Source organism: Erythrolamprus reginae, chromosome 7 (genome assembly GCF_031021105.1).
Source record: "Erythrolamprus reginae isolate rEryReg1 chromosome 7, rEryReg1.hap1, whole genome shotgun sequence".
Taxonomy (NCBI): domain Eukaryota; kingdom Metazoa; phylum Chordata; class Lepidosauria; order Squamata; family Dipsadidae; genus Erythrolamprus; species Erythrolamprus reginae.
The window spans coordinates 12962761-12985806 of record NC_091956.1 but is presented as its reverse complement, the minus strand read 5'-3'; the positions used below and the strand labels follow the sequence as shown (position 1 = coordinate 12985806).

The window sequence follows — 23046 nt, the reverse complement described above, 5'->3', positions numbered from 1 at the left end:
AGAAATCTAATATTAAAAATAATCTTAAAAACCCCAATTTTAAGAACCAATCATACATACAAGCATACCATGTATACATTCTATAAGCCTAGGGGGGAGGGGAAAATTTCAATTCCCCCATGCCTGACGACAGAGGTGCGTTTTAAGGAGCTTGCGAAAGGCAAGGAGGGTGGGGGCAACTCTGATATCTGGGGGGAGTTGGTTCCAGAGTCGGGGCCGCCACAGAGAAGGCTCTTCCCCTGGGTCCCGCAAGACGACATTGTTTAGTCGACGGGACCCGGAGAAGGCCAACTCTGTGGGACCTAACTGGTCGCTGGAATTCGTGTGGCAGAAGGCGGTCCCGGAGATATTCTGGTCTGATGCCATGAAGGGCTTTATAGGTCATATAACCAACACTTTGAATTGTGACCAGAAACCGATCGGCAACCAATGCAGACTGCGGAGTGTTGGAGTAACATGGGCATGTTTAGGAAAGCCCATAATAGCTCTCGCAGCTGCATTCTGCACGATCTGAAGTTTCCGAACACTTTTCAGAGGTAGCCCCATGTAGAGAACGTTACAGTAGTCGAGCCTCGAGGTGATGAGGGCATGAGATACTGCAGTGACCTTGTGTGGAAAAAAAAAGATAATTACTCATTCCTTTCAGTATTGTTATAACTTTGAGCAGTCACTAAATGAACGGTTGTAAGTTGAGAACTACCCATGTTGTCTGCCATCTTAGCAAGCAAATCATCATCTTCCACCCCGAGTGTTTACTGGCTGTATGCCTTTCCTGTCGCCAGTACAGAGTTTTGTTCAGCAGATACACAGAGAGAAATATCAGCCTCTACCCAGGATCGAACTCACAGCCTCATGATTGTGAGGCGAGAGCTCCACCTCTAGGCCACCACACCGCTCCTCCTAGTAAGCAAATGCTTATGTTTAATGTGCCAGTGAGACAAGCGTAGGACTGGGAATTTCTACATCTGGCTCAAAATGAATCAATCTTTACGACTGCAATGACCTTTGATTTGTTTTTCCTCAACAATCCTAGTTGTGTAAATCCTTGTTTCTCTCTAAGCTGGGTTGTTTTTGTGCAGATGCTTCATTACCTGACCTAGGGGAGCTTCTTCAGTTCTGTCAGTCGGATAACGAAGCATCTGCCATTAAAACAACCCAGCTCAGACAGCACCAAAAACTTTCCCAGCTGAGGCCTGCGTTCTTGTTTATCGTCCTTTCTTGTCAATTCCCTTTGATCCATCTCACCAGACTGTAGTAACAATGCTTATTTTTATCACTTCCTGATTGCTGCTTTAGGAAAAGAGAAATTTAGTCCCGGACGAAGTGCAGATCCCCACTCGGCAGCTCCTGACAGTGAATCGGTCATCGTGGCAATGGAGCGAGTATCTGTCCTCTTTGACCGGTAGGAACAGAAAACCAGGAAGAATTAATCCCTACATAAAACAAATACAGTTTCCCAATCGTTTTCCTCAAAATTGAGCTTTTAATCCAGTTCCTTTAAATCTCTTTAGGGTCTTTTCCAATTGCTAGATAGCCGCTCTCTCCATTTTGAAACTCTTGTTTCAAAACAAGCTGGTATCTCGTGATGGTACAATGAGTAGTTAGCCTTCCCCCCCATCCCATTATGGCAGACTGGCAGCTAGCCAGCAGGAAGCTCCCAATGTATGATGGCGCTTCTGTCATTGGGGTCCTCTGAAGTCAGGGAGAAGACCTGGAGGAAAGCACTGACCGGCTGGCCCTGGAAACTGATGGCCGGTCTCTCTCCACAGGGTCAGGAAAGGATTCCCCTTTGAAGCTCGCGTGGTCACTCTGATCCTCCCTCAGTTCCTGGATGACTTCTTCCCCCCGCAAGACGTGATGAACAAAGTGATTGGGGAATTTTTATCCAACCAGCAACCCTACCCACAATTTATGGCAAAAGTACTCTACAAGGTAAGGTTTTGTGGCCCAAGGTAAGATGTGGGGGCGATGGATGGATGGATGGATGGATAAATAGAGTAGGTAGATAGAGGAGATAGATAGATAGATGATAGTTGGATAGATGGAGGATAGATGGATGGATGGATAGAGTAGGTAGAGTAGATAGATAGAAAGATAGATGATAGTTGGCTAGATAGAAGAGAGAGGATGGGTGGGTGGATGATAGTTGGCTAGATAGAAAAGAGTGGATGGATGGAGGGATAGATGGAGGGATGGATGGGTGGGTGGGTGGGTTGGTGAGTGATAGTTGGATAGATAGAAAAGAGGATGGATGGATAGATGGATAGATTAGATAGATAGATTAGATAGATTAGATAGATAGATAGATAGATAGATAGATAGATAGATAGATAGATAGATAGATAGATAGATAGATAGATGGTGATTCATCAGCACACCCAGGAATAATAGCATCTTAGAGTTTTTGTCTCCTCGATCTAATTGCTTTTCCAAAACCTCCGAAGGATGAATGATGGATCTTGATTCCTCCAGGTCTTTCAGTCCTTGCATACAACGGGTCAGTCCTCCATGGTCCGAGACTGGGTGATGCTGTCTCTCTCCAACTTCACGCAGAGGACGCCGATTGCCATGGCGATGTGGAGCCTTTCCTGTTTCTTCGTAAGCGCTTCCACCAGCCCATGGATTTCAGGAATGTATCCTCCGATCGACGTTTGTGGAGATTCTCGAGTTATCCATGTCATATAGTTGTCCCAAAGGTGGCTTTTTTCCCCAAGACTTTCTTAGGAGGTTTTTTTCTTTGAAGTCGTTTCACTTCTCATCCGAGAAGCTTCCTCCGCTCAAACTGGGTGATGGGGAATGGAAGGATTGATACTTCTTGCAGGCAGCTGGTCATTTGCATCCTTTTTGGAGAGTGTTGAGACCACTTGGGTTCTGAATCAAACCTCCAAGCGGCCTCAAATGTTAGTACTATGTACAAACAGTTGGGGTGGTGATATACACTGCTCAAAAAAATAAAGGGAACACTTAAACAACACAATATAACTCCAAGTAAATCAAACCTGTGAAATCAAACTGTCCACTTAGGAAGCAACACTGATCGACAATCAATTTCACACGCTGTTGTGCACATTCAACTTTGTAGAGAACAAAGTATTCAATGGGGATATTTCATCAGATCTAGGAGGTGTTATTTGAGTGTTCTCTTTATTTTTTTGAGCAGTATATAAACAAGCTCACAATGAATGCTTGTATGTATTGAAGTACTATAGTTTTAAGAGGTAATGATGCAAATTGCCATAAGAGGGAGCCAAAGAGCATGATTTTTGCCCTCTCTGTTCATTTCTGCTGATTCACTGTGACTGATGTAGTAAGCTCTGTGTGTTCGATGATAATTTAATGTATTTGTAAGCTGTAATGTATATCTAATATGTAAGACAAAGGCAATATTATTATTTGTAATAATATTGAGAGATATCAACTGATTTGAATGTGTATGACTGGACTGTTTAACTTGACTGTGCTGTTTCTAAAAGTAAACACTATTTAATACACTTTGATATATCTGCCCTATATGACTGAATAATTATCCCTATCTCCTGGATATCTGCTGGAATCTCACATTTCCTCTGCACACCTTTGACAACTCAGGGATCGCTCTGCACACTCCTTAACACTGGTTATGCGCCCAGTGTGGTGCACCCAGAGTGCATTGCCAGTGAGTTATTGATAGAATATTCAGTTTGATAACCCAGCTGCATGGAACAAACTATGTTTCCTGGTCTATGAAATGTAGCCTGCTGTTATGTTGTGAAGGATTATGGCCAGTCCTTCACACCAACTCTAAAAACAATGCAAATGGCCAGCTGTCTGCAAGGAGTATCAATCCTTCCGTTCCCCACCATCCACTCAGAGCTGAAGAAGCTTCTTTGGATGAGAAGTGAGATGTCTTTAGAGAAAAAACCAGAAAGTCCATTTGTCCATTTGGACCGGGAGTCACTGCTCACAGTCACTCATGCCCTCATCACCTCGAGGCTCGACTACTGTAATCCTCTCTACATGGGGCTACCTTTGAAAAGTGTTCGGAAACTTCAGATCGTGCAGAATGCAGCTGCGAGAGCAATCATGGGCTTTCCTAAATACGCCCATGTAACACCAACACTCCGCAGTCTGCATTGGTTGCCGATCGGTTTCCGGTCACAATTCAAAGTGTTGGTTATATGACCTATAAAGCCCTTCATGGCACAGGACCAGGGTATCTACGAGACCGCCTTTTGCCGCACGAATCCCAGCGACCGGTTAGGTCCCACAGAGTGGGCCTTCTCCGGGTCCCGTCAACAAAACAATCTCGTTTGGCAGGGCCCAGGGGAAGAGCCTTCTCTGTGGCGGCCCCAACCCTCTGGAACCAACTCCCCCCAGAGATTAGAATTGCCCCCACCCTCCTCGCCTTTCGTAAGCTCCTAAAAACCCACCTCTGCCGTCAGGCATGGGGGAACAGATATTCTTTCCCCCTAGGCCTTTACAATTTATGCATGGTATGTTTGTATGTATGTATGTTTGGTTTTAGAAATAAGGGTTTTTTAGCTGTTTTAGTATTGGATATACATGCTGTTTTTATTCTGTTGTTAGGCACCCGAGTCTGCGGAGAGGGGCGGCATACAAATCCAATAAATAATAATAATAATAATAATTAATAATAATAATAATAATAATAATAATAATAATAATAATAATAATAATAATAATAATAATAATAATAATAAAAACAAAAGCACCATTGGGATACCGTCCCACAGGTGTCCTATTTGGGTTGCAGAGTGGAAGGAAAGAGTAGCCCCTTGATTTCCAGGGGAAAACCCACGGGGGTAGGACAGAAAGACAGGGAGTCCTTGACTTAAGACTACCACATAAATTTCTGTTGTTGACTGAGACGTGTGTTAAGTTAATTTTGCTCCATTCAACAATATTCCTTGCTAAGATTTTAAGCATCGCTTTACTAGCAAGTGAAATGAGTGTAATGGTGCGGTAGTTTGAACATTCTTCGGCGTTGCCTTTCTTTGAAATCCGAATGCAAACTGAACATAATGTTTTAACGTGACGTTTTAACCAGGCGCGACTTGGTTATATCCTTGACTCGGTTTTTTTACCCCGAAGTCTCCCGCACATCATCAGCAGAATGGGGAAATCAGAACAAGTCGACCTCAATTTGTTCTGCCTGGTGGCCATAGATTTTTACAGGCATCAGATTGACGAAGAATTGGATCGACGAGCCTTCCAGTCCATCTTCGAAGCGGTCTCTTCCCCGGGGAATCCATACCACCGTCTGCTCACCTGCTTGCAAAGTGTTCACAAGATCGCCCCATGATGAAGAAGAAGAAGGCGGAGGAAGGACGGAGAGGCCTGGAAAGCCGACCCTTTGCGTCTCACGCCACGGAAGTCCCTCGCGAACCCTCGGCCTTGTTTGATTAAAATCCCCCAACCCCAAATACTCCGTAGGTAATGGTGGCTGGGCCATGCAATACAACGCCTGGATTTTTTGGGGAAGAAGAGTGGTGGGGGAAATAGAGACCTCGTACGGTATGGACAAAATATGGATGCAAAACAAATCGCTCATCTCAGCTTAAATTTATATATTGTTCATGCCGAACTTGGTGAATTCCGCAGTATCGGCTTGCAGGCATTGAAGAGCCATTCCATTGCAATTTGTAGTTCTTTCCAAATGTGACAAGAGAGAAAAGGGAAAAAGACTTAAACACAAATTCATTCATATAATTATATGTATATGTACATGTACTGTATATGTGTGTTTGTATGTGTGTGTGTGTGTGTGTATATTTCATTCATATGTATATATATATATATATACACACACACACAGACAAATGCATACAATTGCACACTCCAAGGTATTTTGATGTACAAGAGTGGGGAAATTGGACATATGAAGATATACTTTCTTTTGTATCTCTAGATTTTAAAAAAAATTGGAACAATTATCTTGGTTTTAAAAAAAATAGCCAATGTAAATAGTTCTAAATGATGTATAAATATGTTAAGATACAGGAATGGTGTGGAGGTTGGGAAGCACTTACACAATTAAAAAAAAAAGAATATTTGCCACGTATGTTGAATAGCTCATTACTGTTTTCCTATCGTATGGTTCTTTAGGGTCTATTTTTTTAATGCACTCCTTTCTCACCTTTGAAACTCTATTTCATCTTTTGTACGCTGCTCCTTGAAAAGTTTAAAAATATATGTTGGTTTAAGTTGGATCTTTTTTCTTTCTTTTTTTTTTTTAAAAAAGAGAATTTTATGTAGGTGTTTTGGATAAGAAATCGGGGGGTGGAAAGGAATTGTTGAAACCTTTGCTGAAACCCTTTGAAATGAACAAGTTAAATCCTAATAAAATAAATGGAAGGAAGGAAGGAAGGAAGGAAGATAAGAAAGAAAGAAAGAAAGGAAAGAGGAAGGAAGGAAGGGAGAAAGACAGAAAAAAAGAAAGAAAGAAAGAAAAATATCCTGGTTGGCTGAGGCTTGTGATATTGTGTAGCTCTTCCATTTATCTCAGAGGTCTTCAAACTTGGCACCTTTAAGACTTGTGGACTTCAACTCCCAGAATACCTGGCTGAGGAACTCTGGGAGTTGAAGTCCACAAGTCTTAAAGTCACCAAACTCTTAGAGACCCTTGCTTTAGAGGACTTGAAAAAAGAATCAGGCGAATATTATCTTGTGGTCAGCCAAGAGTAGGTTTGGAAGGGACGTGCCTCAGTTTACAATCTGTAGTTCAAAACTGGGCAGACTTGATCGCAAAAGCTGGCAAGGACACAGTCCTTGTTTCTCTCTCTCTCTCTCTCTCTCTCTCTCTCTCTCTCTCTCTCTCTCTCTCTCTCTCCCCCTCTCCCTCCCTCCCTCTCTCTCTCTCTCACACACACACACACACACATAGCCCTGCATAATTTCAACTTCCTGTTCTCTCTTGCATGACTTCCTCTCCACAGTCCTTTTTTTATAAAAATGCTGGGATTCCGGGGGCGCCCGCCTTCTCTCCCCCTCTTGTACTGGAAATGCGACAGTCCCCTCCACTGACAATTTCTTCTTCGGCGCTACTGAGGCAGGCACACATGTCTGTCGGGCGCGGGCGCTTATTAGCGCGAGATTCAGCTTCTGCGCAGGCGCAGCAAGTGAAATCTCACGCGAGGGCCCATGAGCGAGATTTTGGCGATTTTTGACAATAGTTTTGCTTCCGCACATGCATGGAAGCAAAAAACCAGTGAAAATCGCCAAACTCTCGCTGGCACGAGCATCCTAACACACGATTTTGCTTGCGCATGCGTTGAAGACAAATCTCATGGGCGGGTGGGCACGCCGGCAACGCGCTGCTGCATCCCCATCCCGAATTTCCCTAGCACAACAGCGTACCAGATAGCGTAATCTGGAATCCATTACTGGTCCCTCCCCCTCTTTCCCAGATCCAAATCCAAAAGGGATCCAGATCCAAAAGGGATCCCTCCATCTGCGAATGCATCTGGCGAGAGGCTGGGCTGGCGCAGGCAAGCAGGAATCCCTCCACTCGGAACCCTTTGCCGGCCAAGGGGGCCAGTTGTGAAAGCCGCCTGGAGCAATCCGAGAGGAAGAACGGGTCAGTACCGCAGAAGCTCTTCCAAACCTTTTCCTACCCAGCCCAATTGGGCATCTGCTTCAGAGGCCCATCATCCTGAGCTGGAGGTTGCAGGACCATGTGCTTTTCCAATGTTGGACCCATGGGAAGCCTCTTTATGGGAGACCAAATGAGTTTGTGACCTTCGACCTTGGGATGATTATCATTAGTTTTTAAGCAACGTTCCCGTCATACAGTTTATCTCCATATTTTTCTCTCCCCTTGCTAACAAAGTGAAATTTTATTCAGAACCGCATCGGTGTATATAATGTACGTAAAATATATGCAACCGCATTGGATGTATGCATACAAAATTATTTATTAAACAGAGTTTAAACTACTTTAGATTTGTGGGTATTCTTTCTGTAACATCTGCGTTATTTACAGTATTTTTTTTAAATGGCTCCAAATAGGGAACTGCTTTTCTTTTTTAAATAATACTTTTTATTAAATATAAACCTTCAAAGATCATTTAAGGCATTGAAATACAAACTTTAAACAAAACAATACAAACAAAACATTAAAACCAACAAGCAAAGGAAGGAAGGAAGGAAGGAAGGAAGGAAGGAAGGATAATAATAATTTATTAGATTTGTATGCTGCCCCTCTCCAAGGACTCGGAAGAAGGAAGGAAGGAAGATTCATTAAACCTTTATAAAGGGAACTACTTTTTATGGGTCCAAAATAAGAAGGTAGTAGTAGGAGGGGAAAAAAGCCATTATTTTTCTGTGCTCAAAGTTTCCAGCAAGCTTCCTTGTAGATATCTGGATTTTGCTTTGGCAGGGAAAGAAAAGCTACTCAATTATAAATGAGAGTGTACACTATATATGTGTGGGATATATGATTCTGGAACCTTATCACACCCTTCATGGCGCAGGAAATTGTGGTTGAGATATTCCCGAATCCTGGGTTGGATTACAGTGCTGGATTGGGTCCAAGAACAAAATCCAGGTTCAAGAGACTTAAGTCAGGAGATTACCGTATTTTTGGAGTATAAGATGCATCTTAGTTTTGGGGGAGGAAAATAGGTGAAAAATCTACCTACCAGGTATTCATCTGGCTAGCATCCTTAGTCTGGTCAGCTTCAGCACATTATTTTATCCCCTGGTTAGGACTGAAAAAAACCTTATTCAGAGCGAGTACCAATGAAAAAAAGACTTTGGACTAGAAAAAAACCTTTGGAGAGAGTAGCAATGAAAAAGCCTGCAAAGATTTAGGGCAGAAAAAACCTTCAGAGAGAGTGGTAATGAAAAAGCCTGCAAAGACTTAGGACTGGAAAAAACCTTCAGAAGGAGTAGCAATTTTAAAAAGCCTGCAAGGACTTAGGGCTAGAAAAAACGTTCGGAGAGAGTAGCAATGAAAAGCCTGCAAAGACTTTGGACTAGAAAAAAACCTTCGGAGAGAGTAGCAATGAAAAAACCTGCAAAGATTTAGGGCAGAAAAAACCTTCAGAGAGTAGTAATGAAAAAGCCTGCAAAGACTTAGGACTGGAAAAAACTTTCAGAAGGTGTAGTAATGAAAAAGCCTGCAAAGACTTTGGGCTAGAAAAAAACTTTATTACTTCTTCCTCCCTCTTTTCCTTCCCTGAGTAACCTGTAATCCATTGAGAGGGGCTCTCTTTGCTGATGATGTTAAAACTTTAATACCGCCGACAATGCTCCTACCCTTCAAAAAGACCATGACCATGTAGCAGAATGGTCAAACAGCTGGCAACTTCAAATCTCAACTGACAAATACTCTGTCTTACACATTGGCAAAAAGAATCAGAATACAAAACACGAACTTGGAGGAAACGAACTTGTAGATGACCCTCACTCTGTCTAAGACTTTGGAGTACTCATATCCAATGACCTAAGTGCTAAAGCCCACTGAACAACATTGCCGAAAAAGCACTAAGAGTTGTTAATCTAATCTTACGTAGCTTCTTCTCTGGCAATATTACACTGCTAAGCAGAGCTTACAAAACATTTGTTAGACCAATTCTGGAATACAGCTCACCTGTCTGGAACCCACAGTGCATATCTGACATCATCATCATAGGCTTAGAAAGCTTGGAGCTTTGTCGCCTCAAACACGACCTAAGCATAGCCCATAAAATCATCTGTTACAACGTCCTTCCTGTCAACAACTACTTCAGCTTCAACCCCAACAATACAAGAGCATACAACAGATACAAACTCAAAGTAAACAGCTCCAAACTCGACTAGAAAATATGACTTCAGCAACCGAGTTGTCAGTGCACGGAACTCACTACTGGACTCTGTTGTTTCATCACCAAACCCCCAAAACTTTACCCTTAGACTATCTGCTGTTGACCTCACGCAATTCCCAAGAGGTCAGTAAGGGGTGTACATAAGTGCACCAGCATGCCTACCGTCCCTCTTCTAATGTTTCTCTCTTATATTAGTACCAATATCATGTATATAAATATACTTGACAAATAAAATAAATAAATCTTTTTTTAAAAGATAAGAAAATAAGTTGAGACCCTCTTCTTTATTTATTCATTCATTTATTTATTCGATTTTTATGCCGCCCTTCTCCTTAGACTCAGGGTGGCTTACAACATGTTAGCAATAGCACTTTTTAACAGAGCCAGCATATGGCCCCCACAATCTGGGTCCTCCTCATTTTACCCACCTCAGAAGGATGGAAGGCTGAGTCAACCTTGAGCCGATGATGAGATTTGAACCGCTGACCTTCAGATCTACAGTCAGCTTCAGTGGCCTGCAGTACAGCACTCTACCTGCTGCGCCACCCCGGCTCATTTTGGGGGGGGGGGGGGGGGGAGAGATGATGGCACCCATGAACCAGCACAGACTGAACCGGATTCATGATGCCCTTGTGACATCCACAGTGGGTCGCTACCTGTTTTGGGCAGACCTTGAAATACAGGAAGACTGCTATCATGTCACCCCCCTTGTCCTTTTCTCTAGATTAGCCATACCCAGTTCCTGGGTGTGGCCTTACCAAGGCTTTATAAAATGGTATTAACACTTTATGTGTTCTTGATTCTATCCCTCGGTTAATTCAGCCTAGAACTGTGTTGGCTTTTTTGGCAGCTGCTGCACACGGCTGGCTCCTATTTAAATGGTTGTCCACTAGGACTCCAAGGTCCCTCTCACAGATACTACTGTTCAGCAATGTACCACATAGAATGTACCTGAGCATTTTGTTTTTCTTGCCTAAATATAGAACCTTACTTTTTTCACCCTTGAATTTCATTTTGTTAGATAGCAACCATTGTTCAAGTTGGTCAAGATCCTTCTGTATTTTGCACCTATCTTCTGGAGTGTTGGCTATTCCTGCCAGTTTGGTGTCATCTGCAAATTTGATAAGTTCCCCATCTATCCCCTCGTCCAAGTCATTGATTGAAGGTGTTGAAGAATACTGGGCCTAAAACAGAGCCTTGGGGTACTCCACTGCATACATCCCTCCATGTAGGTGCAGTTCCGTTGAGCACTACACGTTGAGTGCATTAAGTTAGCCAGTTTTGAATCCATCTGGTGGTGTTTCTGTCCATCCCACATTTTTCTACTTTATTTAATAGTAGGTTTTATTTTATTTATTCATTCATTTGTCCAATACACAATACACATGGAAGAGAATAGACATGAAGTAATATATATAAAGGTAATATGTAAAAATAGAGAAGATATATGAAAGGAAGAAAATATATATGATATATGAGATAAAGGAAAGATAATTGGACAGGGGACGAAAGGCACACTAGTGCATTTATGTATGCCCCTTACTGACCTCTTAGGAACCTGGAGAGGTCAATCGTGGAGAGTCTAAGGGAGAAATGTTGGGGGTTAGGGGTTGACACTATTGAGTCCGGTAATGAGTTCCACGCTTCGACAACTCGATTGTTAAAGTCATATTTTTTACAGTCAAGTTTGGAGTGGTTAATATTAAATTTTAATCTGTTGCGTGCTCTTGTGTTGTTGCGGTTGAAGCTGAAGTAGTCATTGACCGGTAGGACGTTGCAGCATATGATCTTGTGGGCAATACTTAAATCGTGTTTTAGGCGCCGTAGTTCTAAGCTTTCTAGACCCAGGATTGTCAGTCTATTTTCGTAGGGTATTCTGTTTCGAGTGGAGGAGTGAAGGGCTCTTCTGGTGAAATATCTTTGGATGTTTTCAAGGGTGTTGATGTCCGAGATGTGGTATGGGTTCCTGGTTATGGTCTACTTTGTCAAAAGCCTTACTGAAATCCAAGTAAACCACATCAACAGCATTTCCCTGGTCCACTAATTTTGTCACTTTGTCAAAGAATGCTATAAGATTAGTCTGGCATGATCTGTTTTTGACAAACCCGTGTTGGCTTTTGGTTATTACTTTGTTTGCTTAACAAAAATATACATACCCCCCTCTCTCTGGCACGACAGACTCTTGCCCTGCAGCAACGGAGCCTCGGATCTGAAGGTGCCCTCTTTGCTTTGCCAGAGCTGAAGCTGCAAGGGGGGGTCTCCCCAGAGAGACCCCGACCCACACGGGCAGCTGCAGGCTGTGCTGTAAAGCTTGCAAAACAAGGAATCTGCAGCCTTTCCAGTTATCTCTCAGCTGTGATGCTGGTCGTATGGTGGAGAGGCAGATGCAGGGGGCCTGCCTGCCTCTGTGTGTGTGTGTGTGTGTGTGTTTGCGTGCACGAGTGTGTGTTGGTGTGCACGGGAGGGCGAGCCGTGCGGCTTAGTTAAGCCTAATGTGGTTAAAAGCTTTAATATTGATGGCCTGTCAACTTTGTCCCGATTCTTTGCCTTTCAGTTAAAAGGTTTTTGTTGTTGTAGCTTATGCAGTGGCTCCGTTGCTATGGAAACATGACATCGAAATGACGTCCCTCTGTTTAAAAGCTTTTAGCTAAATTCCAGCCTGTCAGATGTAGGCCCCATCTTGTGCCTGCCAGCCAGCCGCTGCTTGCGCTGCCCAGTGCCGAGAGCTTCCTCGGCCTGCAGCTGCCATGGCTTTAGCTCCGGCTCCCGGCTGCCTGCTGTCGTCGGTCCAAAGCGAGAAGCACCGACGGGCGCGGAACTGGACCGAAGCCGAGATGCGAGGCCTGATGCTGGTCTGGGAGGAATTCTTCGAGGAGCTGAAGCAGACCAAGAGGAACGCCAAAATTTACGAGAAAATGGCCAACAAACTCTTCGAAATGACGGGAGAAATCCGGCACGGGGAAGAGATCAAGATCAAAATCACCAACATGACCTTCCAGTACAGGTAAGTTGAAGGAAGATTTGGGGGCACCACCTTCGCTAGCCAGCTGGGAAAGAGAGGGGACAGCCCGAAAGCCACTGGGCACCGACAGGAGCCAAAAGTGCCACGCAAACTAGGATGGTTCTGTTGCAGATCCTTAAGAGGTCTATAAGGGGCGTGCATAAGCACACCACTGTGCCTACTTTCCCTGTCCTACTGTCCTATGGTCCACAGTGGCACCTCCTGGTTCTGCAGGAGTAAGAGGCAGCCAAGCCAGGTCAACCTTCGTGTCAATCTTGGTCCCTCTTGCCCTTGAACCCAACCAGGGTGCTTCTCCGCAGAGTGGTGCCTGGGATTGTGACCATCCTGAGCAAATGTGACAAACCCAAGAAATGCCATTTGTGCCTGTCCAAAGGAGGCACAGTTCCTATTGGACTGTCAAAGTTCATTCAATACTCCCCTGGCGAATCATCTTGCTGTCTCCTTTCCTCAATGCACGATCCTGCCATGATATAGAAGTTATTGAGAAGTGCATCCAAGCGGCATTCCTTGCTTGAGTTAGGAGATCATGTAGTCCACCCTCAGTCAACTGACGGCCTCAAAAAAAGCATTTTAAGAATGTGATGTCTGTAGAGTCAACCAGGTCATTGGATGTCCCAACTTTCAAGAGGCAACTTTTAAGACACAATGTACTTTGGGTTGTCTTTTGATCCAGACTTGTCTACATCCAAAGCATGGCATGGCTTCCCTCTTGACTTTTTTGCCTCCTCCTCAATATGGGTGAACCGTGGTGGCGCAGTGGTTAGACTGCAGCACTGCAGGCTACTTCAGCTAACTGCTCGCTGAAGTCCAGCAAATCAAATCGGACCACCGGCTCAAGGTTGACTTCCGTACATCCGAAATGGGTCAAATGAGGACCCAGATTGTTGGGGGCAATATGCTGATTCTGTAAACTACTTAGAACAGGGGTGTAAAAGCATTCTGAAGCGGTATGTAAGTGTAAGTGATAATGCTATGTTGTTTATGTTTATTAGATTTGTATGCCGCCCCTCTCCGTAGACTCGGGGCGGCTCACAACACAATAAAAAACAATTTATAACAAATCTAATAAATTTACAATTTAAAATACTTTTTAAAAAACCCCATTATTAAACAGACATACATCAAGCATACCATACATAAATTGTATAGGCCCAGGGGAGATATTTCAGTTCCCCATGCCTGACGACAAAGTGGGTTTTAAGGAGTTTACGAAAGGCAAGGAGGGTAGGGGCAGTTCAAATCTCTGGGGGGATTATGGTTCCAGAGAGTCGGGGCCGCCACAGAGAAGGCTCTTTCCCTGGGGCCCGCCAACCGACATTGTTCAGTTGACGGGACCCGGAGAAGGCCCACTCTGTGGGACCTAATCGGTCACTGGGATTTGTGCGGCAGGAGGCGGTCTCGGAGATATTCTGGTCCAATGCCATGAAGGGCTTTATAGGTCATAACCAACACTTTGATTGTGACCAGAAATTGATCGGCAACCAATGCAGACTGCGAAGTATTGGTGTAACATGGGCATACCTAGGGAAGCCCATGACTGCTCTCACAGCTGCATTCTGCACGATCTGAAGTTTCCGAACACTTTTCAAAGGTAGCCCCATGTAGAGAGCATTACAGTAGTCGAACCTCGAGGTTTAATTTTCACTGGCAGGGAAACTTTCTCCAACAAGTTCCGTGTAGACAGAGTGGAATTTTGATGTGCTTTGGATCAGAAAGCGTGAGAGTTTGGAAAAGTCAAGGAGGCAGAAAGCGCGCTACGGATCTGAATTGATCCCAGTCTTTATACTCTGATTTTTTTTTGCTCAGAATCAAAAAAGAGAGGAGAAAGAGGTGGAAATGCTTTTACTTAAGAGATGTCAAATTTATGTGGCATACAAATCTAATAAATAAACAAGAATGTGGAAGGTCTTAAGCATAAAACGTATCAGGAAAGACTTAATGAACTCAATCTGTATAGTCTGGAGGACAGAAGGGAAAGGGGGGGGACATGATCGAAACATTTAAATATGTTAAAGGGTTAAATAAGGTCCAGGAGGGAAGTGTTTTTAATAGGAAAGTGAACACAAGAACAAGGGCACACAATCTGAAGTTAGTTGGGGGAAAGATCAAAGGCAACATGAGAAAATATTATTTTACTGAAAGAGTAGTAGATCCTTGGAACAAACTTCCAGCAGACGTGGTTGGTAAATCCACAGTAACTGAATTTAAACAAGCCTGGGATGAACATATATCCATTGTAAGATAAAATACAGGAAATAGTATAAGGGCAGACTAGATGGACCATGAGGTCTTTTTCTGCCGTCAGTCTTCTATGTTTCTATGTTTCTAAACAAACTTTCCATGGCCAACTTTCTGCGGGATAAGAGCTCCTACACAACTATTGAAAAAATGATAGAATCGAATTATTAAAAGAAAGGATGCTGAAGGAAAAAGAAAATGAAACGTGCACGACAGCAGTTCAAATAAACTTTTAAAAATGGTTTTAAATGATGAAATGGAACAGTTGAATTGTCCCATGGCGAGTTGGCTATGGGGAGTTGGCCGCAGTGAATTGGCTGTAGCAAGTTGGTCATGGTAAGTTGGCTGTGGTGAGTTGGCCATGGACAGTTGGACTTGGTGAGTTGGCTATGCCAACTTGGCCATGGTGAGTTCGCTGTGGTGAATTAGCCATGGCAAGTTGTCCATGGTGAATTGTCCATGGTGAGTTGGCCATGGCAATTTGGTCATGGTAAGTTGGCTGTGGCAAGTTGGCCATGGTGAGTTGGCTATGCCAAGTTGGCCATGGTGAGTTGGCTGTGGTGAATTAGCCATGGCAAGTTATCCATAGTGAGTTGGCCAAGGCGAGTTGTCTGTTGTCAGTTGGCCATGGCAAGTTGGCTGTTGTTAGTTGGCCAAGGCGAGTTGTCTGTTGTCAGTTGTCCATGGCAAGTTGTCTGTTTTGAGTTGGTCATGGTGAGTTGGCCATGGCCAGTTGGCCTTGGTGACTTGACTATGCCAAGTTGGCCATGGTGAGTTCGCTGGGGTGAATTAGCCATGTCAAGTTGGCCTTGGTGAATTGGCCATGGCAAATTGCTATTATTTTTAACCCTCAACTTACGGCCACAACCGATCTCAAAGTTTCTGTCATCTGTTTTGGTTTTGCCCCATCTTACGACCTTTCTTGCCACGTGTGTTAAGCAAATCACTTCAGTTCTTACACTTGTAACGCAGTCGTTAAGTGAATCTGGTTTCCCCCTTGACTTTGCTCATCAGAAGTTCACAAGAGAGGATCGTGTGTCCCCAGGACATTGCGACCGTCATAAATACAAGCTAATTGCATCTGAATTTTGATCATGTGACCATGCAACAGTCGTAAGTGTGAAAAACGGTCATAATTTACTTTTTTCACTTCCATTGCCACTTTGAATGGTCACTAAGTGAACTGTTGTAAAGTCAAGGACCGGCCTGTATCTTTTAGCTGATGTCAAAGACAGATTTAAACAGAAGGCATCTACGAATGAAAATGTTGATTTCTAGACAGAAGTGTTTCTAGCCATGCCAGTTAAAATAGATCAACATTTGGTTTTATTTATTTTTGTTGTGCACTAAAATTCTGTCAGCTACTATATGCTTTATTTTATGGCAAATCTCTTTTATTTTTATTTTTGTCCCCATGCCATCACTCTGCTAAACAACCCATTCCCACAACACTGTCATATTATTACTAAGACTGTATTACTTTTATTCTTCTTATCCTTTCTATTTCCTCTCTCCTTTTCTGCTTAGGGCTTTAATCTTCTTGCTTGTATCTTTACGACTTATATTGTTTTATTTCATTTCCTAGTATTATTTATTTGATATCCTATGACTATCATGAAGTGTTGTATCTTAGGATAAATGTATTTGTTATGGACACTGAGAGCATTTGCACCAAAGACAAATTCCTTGTGTGTCCAATCACATTTGACCAATAAAAGAATTCTGTTCTATTCATTCTTCATTCTATCCTATCCTATCCTATTATTTATTCTATTATATTCTGTCTTGTCCTGTCCTATCCTATCCTATTATTTATTCTATTATATTCTATCCTGTCCTGTCCTTCCCTGTCTTGCCCTGTCCTGTCCTGTCCTATCCTATCCTATTATTTATTCTATTCTATTCTATCCTGTCCTGTCCTTCCCTGTCTTGTCCTGTCCTTTCCTATCCTATTATTTATTCTATTATATTCTATCCTGTCCTGTCCTTCCCTGTCTTGCCCTGTCCTGTCCTGTCCTGTCCTATCCTATTATTTATTCTATTCTATTCTATTCTATCATGTCCTGTCCTTCCCTGTCTTGTCCTGTCCTGTCCTGTCCTATCCTATCCTATCCTATCCTATCCTATTATTTATTCTATTATATTCTATCCTGTCCTTCCCTATCCTGTCCTGTCCTATCCTATCCTATCCTATTATTTATTCTACTATATTCTATCTTGTCATGTCATGTCATGTCCTTCCCTGTCCTGTCCTATCCTATCCTATCCTATTATTTATTCTACTATATTCTATCTTGTCATGTCCTGCCCTGCCCTGCCCTGTCCTATCGTATCGTATCCTATCCTATCCTATCCTATCCTACCCAATCCCTATTCTACCTACCCTATTTTATTTCTCCTCCTCCTCCTCCTCCTCCTCTAGTCTAGTCTATCTAGTCTAGTCTATCCTAGTCTAGATTATTTCCATGTGTGATGCCATACGTGATCGTGTTTTTTATCACCGCAGGAAATTGAAGTGCATGACTGATAGTGAAACCTTGGCACCTGATTGGCCTTATTTCGAAACCATTGATAGGATATTATCTAAAGTTCCGGAGCAGAACGATGTGAAAATTCACGATAGCCAACAACTGGGCCCTTCCACCTCACAGACTGAAGCCTCACAATCGCCGTCCACCAAATCGGCGCCCCTCTATTTGCCGTATAATCAGTTCCCGTACGAAGGACGAGAAGAATTCTTTGAAGATGCGCATTCCGAGAGCTCCTCCAGCCTAATTTCGTATAAATTAAGGTAAACACAGTGAAGGGCTGCAAAATGTTTTACTACCACACTGTGGGCGTGGCTTATTTTATGGGTGTGGCTTGCCGGCCATGTGGCCAGGTGGGAGTGGCTTGATGATCATGTGACTAGGGGTGGCTTAAAGGTCATATGATTGGTTTAAAGGTGGCCAACTTGATAGAAACATAGAAACATAGAAGACTGACGGCAGAAAAAGACCTCATGGTCCATCTAGTCTGCCCTTATACTATTTCCTGTATTTTATCTTACAATGGATCTATGTTTATCCCAGGCATGTTTAAATTCAGTTACTGTGGATTTACCAACCACGTCTGCTGGAAGTTTGTTCCAAGGATCTACTACTCTTTCAGTAAAATAATATTTTCTCACGTTGCTTTTGATCTTTCCCCCAACTAACTTCAGATTGTGTCCCCTTGTTCTTGTGTTCACTTTCCTATTAAAAATACTTCCCTCCTGAACCTTATTTAACCCTTTAACATATTTAAATGTTTTGATCATGTCCCCCACTTTTCCTTCTGTCCTCCAGACTTTACAGATTGAGTTCATTAAGTCTTTCCTGATACGTTTTATGCTTAAGACCTTCCACCATTCTTGTAGCCCGTCTTTGGACCCGTTCAATTTTGTCAATATCTTTTTGTAGGTGAGGTCTCCAGAACTGAACACAGCACTCCAAATGTGGTCTCAGCAGCGCTCTATATAAGGGGATCACAATCTCCCTCCTCCTGCTTGTTATACCTCTAGCTATGCAGCCAAGCATCCTACTTGCTTTTCCTACTGCCCGATGTCACTCATGTCAAGGGTTTGGGTTAGGGTTAGGGTGCTTGGATTCTCCTCGCCTCAAAGAGTTTCAATTTCCCTCTCTATTTACTATTATTGAACATTCAAAATACACTATTTAATTCTATGTATATTATGCCATATGTGTACATACATATTACCCACAGACAGGCAAAAATATACATTATCTACTATATATTACAGTATATGTGTATGTACACACTCACACATGCACGCACAGCTCTTCTAAAATTATACACATTCAACCTCATTTACTGTGATAAGAAAAATCCCAGAGCCCATGTACCATTTTGGGCCTAGCAGACCTCCCTGAAGCCTCTGAAGGCCGGAAACAGCCCGTTTCCAGACTTCCGGTAGGCCTGGTAGGCCCATTTTTTGCTCAGAGGCTTTCTTGAAACCTGGGGAGGGTGAAAATACCCTCCCAGAGCTTCCATGTTAGGTCTGATGCTTACCTAGCATCCAAAATGGGCTGCGTGGAGACTCCTGAGAGGGGAGGGATGGAATGGATAGGGCCAGCTGAAAATCAGCTCATGTGTGCTGGAGTGGAGCTAGGGCAACGGCTCATGTGTCCACAGATACAGCTCTGTGTGCCACCTGTGGCACACATGCCATAGGTTCACCATCATGGCCCTATACCATTTCAGTCAAGCAGCTGTCCAAATTTCCAATGATGGAGCATCCAGAACTTCTTGTTCCATTGATTCATTGTCCTCACCGTTAGGAAGTTTCTCCTTAACTCCAGGTTGCTTCTCTCCTTAGAAACATAGAAGACTGACGGCAGAAAAAGACCTCATGGTCCATCTAGTCTGCCCTTATACTATTTCCTGTGTTTTATCTTAGGATGGATCTATGTTTATCCCAGGCATGTTTAAATTCAGTTACTGTGGATTTACCAACCACGTCTGCTGGAAGTTTGTTCCAAGGATCTACTACTCTTTCAGTGAAACAATATTTCCTCAAGTTGCTTTTGATCTTTCCCCCAACTAACTTCAGATTGTGTATCCTTGTTCTTGTGTTCACTTTCCTATTAAAAACACTTCCCTCCTGAACCTTATTTAACCCTTTGACATATTTAAATGTTTCGATCATGTCCCCCCTTTTCCTTCTGTCCTCCAGACTATATAGATTAAGTTCGTGAAGTCTTTCCTGATACGTTTTATGCTTAAGACCTTCCACCATTCTTGTAGCCCGTCTTTGGACCCGTTCAATTTTGTCAATATCTTTTTGTAGGTGAGGTCTCCAGAACTGAACACAGTCTTCCAAATGTGGTCTCACCAGCGCTCTATATAAGGGGAGCACAATCTCCCTCTTCCTGCTTGTTTTACCTCTAGCTATGCAGCCAAGCATCCTACTTGCTTTTCCTACTTCCCGACCACACACTGCTCACCCATTTTGAGACTGTCAGAAATCACTACCCCTAAATCCTTCTCTTCTGAAGTTTTTGCTAACACAGAACTGCCAATGCAATACTCAATCCTTGATGTCTTCCCACCCATGGTTTCTTGTCTTTCCTGCTGGTGCTTTGGAAAATAAGTGGGGGGCCCTCCTCATTGTGGCAGCCCCTCAAATCCGGGAAGACTGCTATCATGTCACCCCACTAATCCTTCTTTTCTCTAGATCATCCAAGCCCAAATCTTGCAACTGTTCTTCCTATATTTTATTATCTGAGCCTTTCATCATCTTAGTTGCTCTTCTCTGCACTTTTCCTCCTCAAAGTCTCAATGTCTTTTTTGTAATGTGACAACCAAAACTGGAGGCAGCCATCCAGATGTGGCCTTACTAAGGCTTTATAAAGGGGCACTGATACATTACGTGATTTTGATTCGATGCCTCTGTTTATGCAACCAAGGATCGGGTTCGCTTTTTTTTGGGTTAGCCAGCTCATGTTTAAGGGATTGTCCACTAGGACTCCAAAGTCCGTCAAATCTCTTGCTTCTTCTGTCTATAATTTTTCAAGCGTTACTCTTCATTTTTATTCTTCTATGTTACCTTTATATTGTTATATATATGGGATGGGCCTGCGCATGCATTGCACCTGTTGTCGCCTGCCAGCATCCTGTGCAACTGATAGCAGATCCTGTTCGAGAGGAGGCTCACTTGGTGATGCAGCTGGCACCCGAGTCAGATAGTGGGTAGAATAGTGATGAGGAAAAAGAAGCTTTTCCACTTCTTGATGCACGAGTGCGCAGAGCTGCTAAGAGACAGGAATGGTTACTCCAGAGAAGGTCTCCTCAGGAGTAAGACTGGAGGCTAATTGGCCATGCCCCTAGTCTATTTAAGAACAGCAGAGGCAGCTGAAAGGCTGCAGGAAACAACAGTTTAGACTTATGTATCTGTTGTGATTGTTTCATGAATCCCTGTTTCTCTGCTTTGAATTTCTTATCAAGGAAGACTCCTGAGCATTTTGCCAAGCCCTTGGAATTTACAAGAGATAACTTATGATAGCTGCTAATGAAAATTAATTAGCAGCTGATTTTTTGCAAGAAAGGATTGGTTTTTTAATTTGTGTGTGTCGCCACTGCTAAGCCAGTGATTAGCAGTGGTCCATTGATTAAATTAAGCCCCTTCAAATGGTGTGTTTTGATACGTTTGTAACTCTTGAATTATTTTTACATTGCAAAGAAAAGTTGCAGAAAGAAGAAACCCCAACAAACGCCGAGGTGTTGTCTTTTTCCATTTCAGAACAGAAGAGCGACCGGTGAAGAAAAGAAAAGTGCAAAGCTGCAGTTTTCAAAAGAAGAAGTTAAAGCTGATGGAAGCGATGCTGGAGGAGCAGAAGAAGCTGAGCAGAGCCATGGAAGAAACGTGTCGGGAAGTCCGAAGGACTCTTGACCAGCAGAACATTATCCAAGTCCAGAGTCTGCAGCTGCAGGAAAGAATGATGAATTTACTGGAGAAGATGATCAACAAAGCCAACGTTTAATGTCTGCCGGGGGGGAAAAAACAAACCATTAAAAAAAAAAAGGAAGCAAACTTAACCTGTTTTGATAGAAATGGTTTATTTCATATCCCTAGGATAGCTTCTTCCTTCCAGGTAAATTGAAACATATTTCTTATGCAAATAAAAATTTGGGCTCGATAATCTGAGTTAATTTTGGGGGGAGAAAATTGTGGAATTCAGCCAGTTTACATCTGGTTCGCTGAACTGATAGTTGCAAGAATTGGCCCCGCCCACCCCTCCCCTGGCCCCGCCCACTTCTCCTTTCCCCTTCCGGCAGTCTTTACGTAAAGCCCATTTTGGATGCCGGGTAAGTGCAGGTAACCTCCAGAGCCCAGAGGAGGCAGTTTTCGCCTTCCCGGAGCCTTGAGAAAAGAAGGGTGAAAATTCCCCACTACCATGGCCATGCCCACCCAGTAACCAGGCAGAGAAACAGTTTCTATAATTTTTGAATCCCACCCCTGCAATCAAACCCCAGGTTTCTGATTTGCTAATGGAGGAGAGAGAGAGAAAGAGGAGAGAGGAGAGAGAGTGAAGGAGAGAAAGAGAGGAGAGAAGAGAAGAGAGAGGAGAGAGAGAGAGAAAAGAGTGAAAAGGAGAAAGGAAAAAACAGAAAAAAGGTAAAGATAAAAGAAAGAAAGAAAGAGAGAGAGAGAGAGAAAGAAAAAGAAAGAAAAGAGAGAGACAGAAAAAAGAGAAAGAGAAAGAAAGAGAGAAAGAGAAAGAAAGAGAGAAAGAGAAAGAGAGAGAGAGAGAAAGTGAAAAAAGAAAAAACAGAAAGAGAAAGAGAGAGAAAGTGAAAAAAGAAAAAACAGAAAGAGAAAGAGAAAGAAAGAGATTGAGAGAAAGTGAAAAAAGAAAAAACAGAGAGAAAGAGAAAAACAAAAAAGAGAAAGAAAGAGAGAAAAAGAAAAAATAGGGAGAAAGAAAGAGAGAAAAAAATAAAAAAGAAAGAAAGAGAGAAAGAGAGAGAGGGAGCGAGAGAGAGAGAGAGAAAGGAGAGGCAGTTGCCCAGAATCTGCTTAATCTATTCAGCCTTCTCTTTTTCTGATTTGACAGCTCACGAAATTTAAATCCAACCCTGATCTCCAAGAATCTCCTTTTCATGAAAATCCACACTTCGCAACACGTTTGCAAAGTCCTGCTCAAGAACAGTGCCAATCTTAGCGGTCCCAAAGGAGGCAAAAAAACAAAACAAAACTAAGGCAAATGAAGAAAATAAATTCTCCGGAAGCTTTACCGGGACCCCAAAAGATGAAAGTTCACCACTGCAATTCAAGCCTTCGGTTCAAGGTCCCGGAGAAGAGCCTAGGAGCAAGGCAACATCGGGACGGAGCCTCCGAGGAGGCTGCGCCGAACAGGCGTCAGAAAAAGAAAAGCCAGGATGACGGACGCAGGAGGAGAAGCAGGAGACCTCTAGAAAACCTCCCCCCCAAAAAGATCA

General features: G+C 43.0%; 2 protein-coding genes across 3 annotated transcripts in view; both read left to right on the top strand.

The window, feature by feature from the left end:
• HTT (huntingtin) overlaps positions 1-6452 on the top strand; it is a 127971-nt gene extending 121519 nt beyond the window's left edge. For both annotated transcript variants that reach the window (XM_070757002.1, XM_070757001.1), the window contains 4 exons: positions 1297-1402; positions 1770-1932; positions 2473-2633; positions 5092-6452. In XM_070757002.1, coding sequence (XP_070613103.1) covers positions 1297-1402; positions 1770-1932; positions 2473-2633; positions 5092-5302 — 641 coding nt within the window. In that variant the 3' untranslated portion in view covers positions 5303-6452. The remainder of the gene's footprint in view (positions 1-1296; positions 1403-1769; positions 1933-2472; positions 2634-5091) is intronic.
• A 6022-nt stretch (positions 6453-12474) lies between these two features.
• On the top strand, positions 12475-21639 carry MSANTD1 (Myb/SANT DNA binding domain containing 1). Its single transcript, XM_070757000.1, has 3 exons — positions 12475-12810; positions 17573-17857; positions 21347-21639. Exons 1-3 carry the CDS (start codon positions 12554-12556, stop codon positions 21585-21587), a joined length of 783 nt encoding a protein of 260 aa, XP_070613101.1. The 5' UTR covers positions 12475-12553; the 3' UTR covers positions 21588-21639.
• The last annotated feature ends 1407 nt before the right edge of the window (positions 21640-23046 follow it).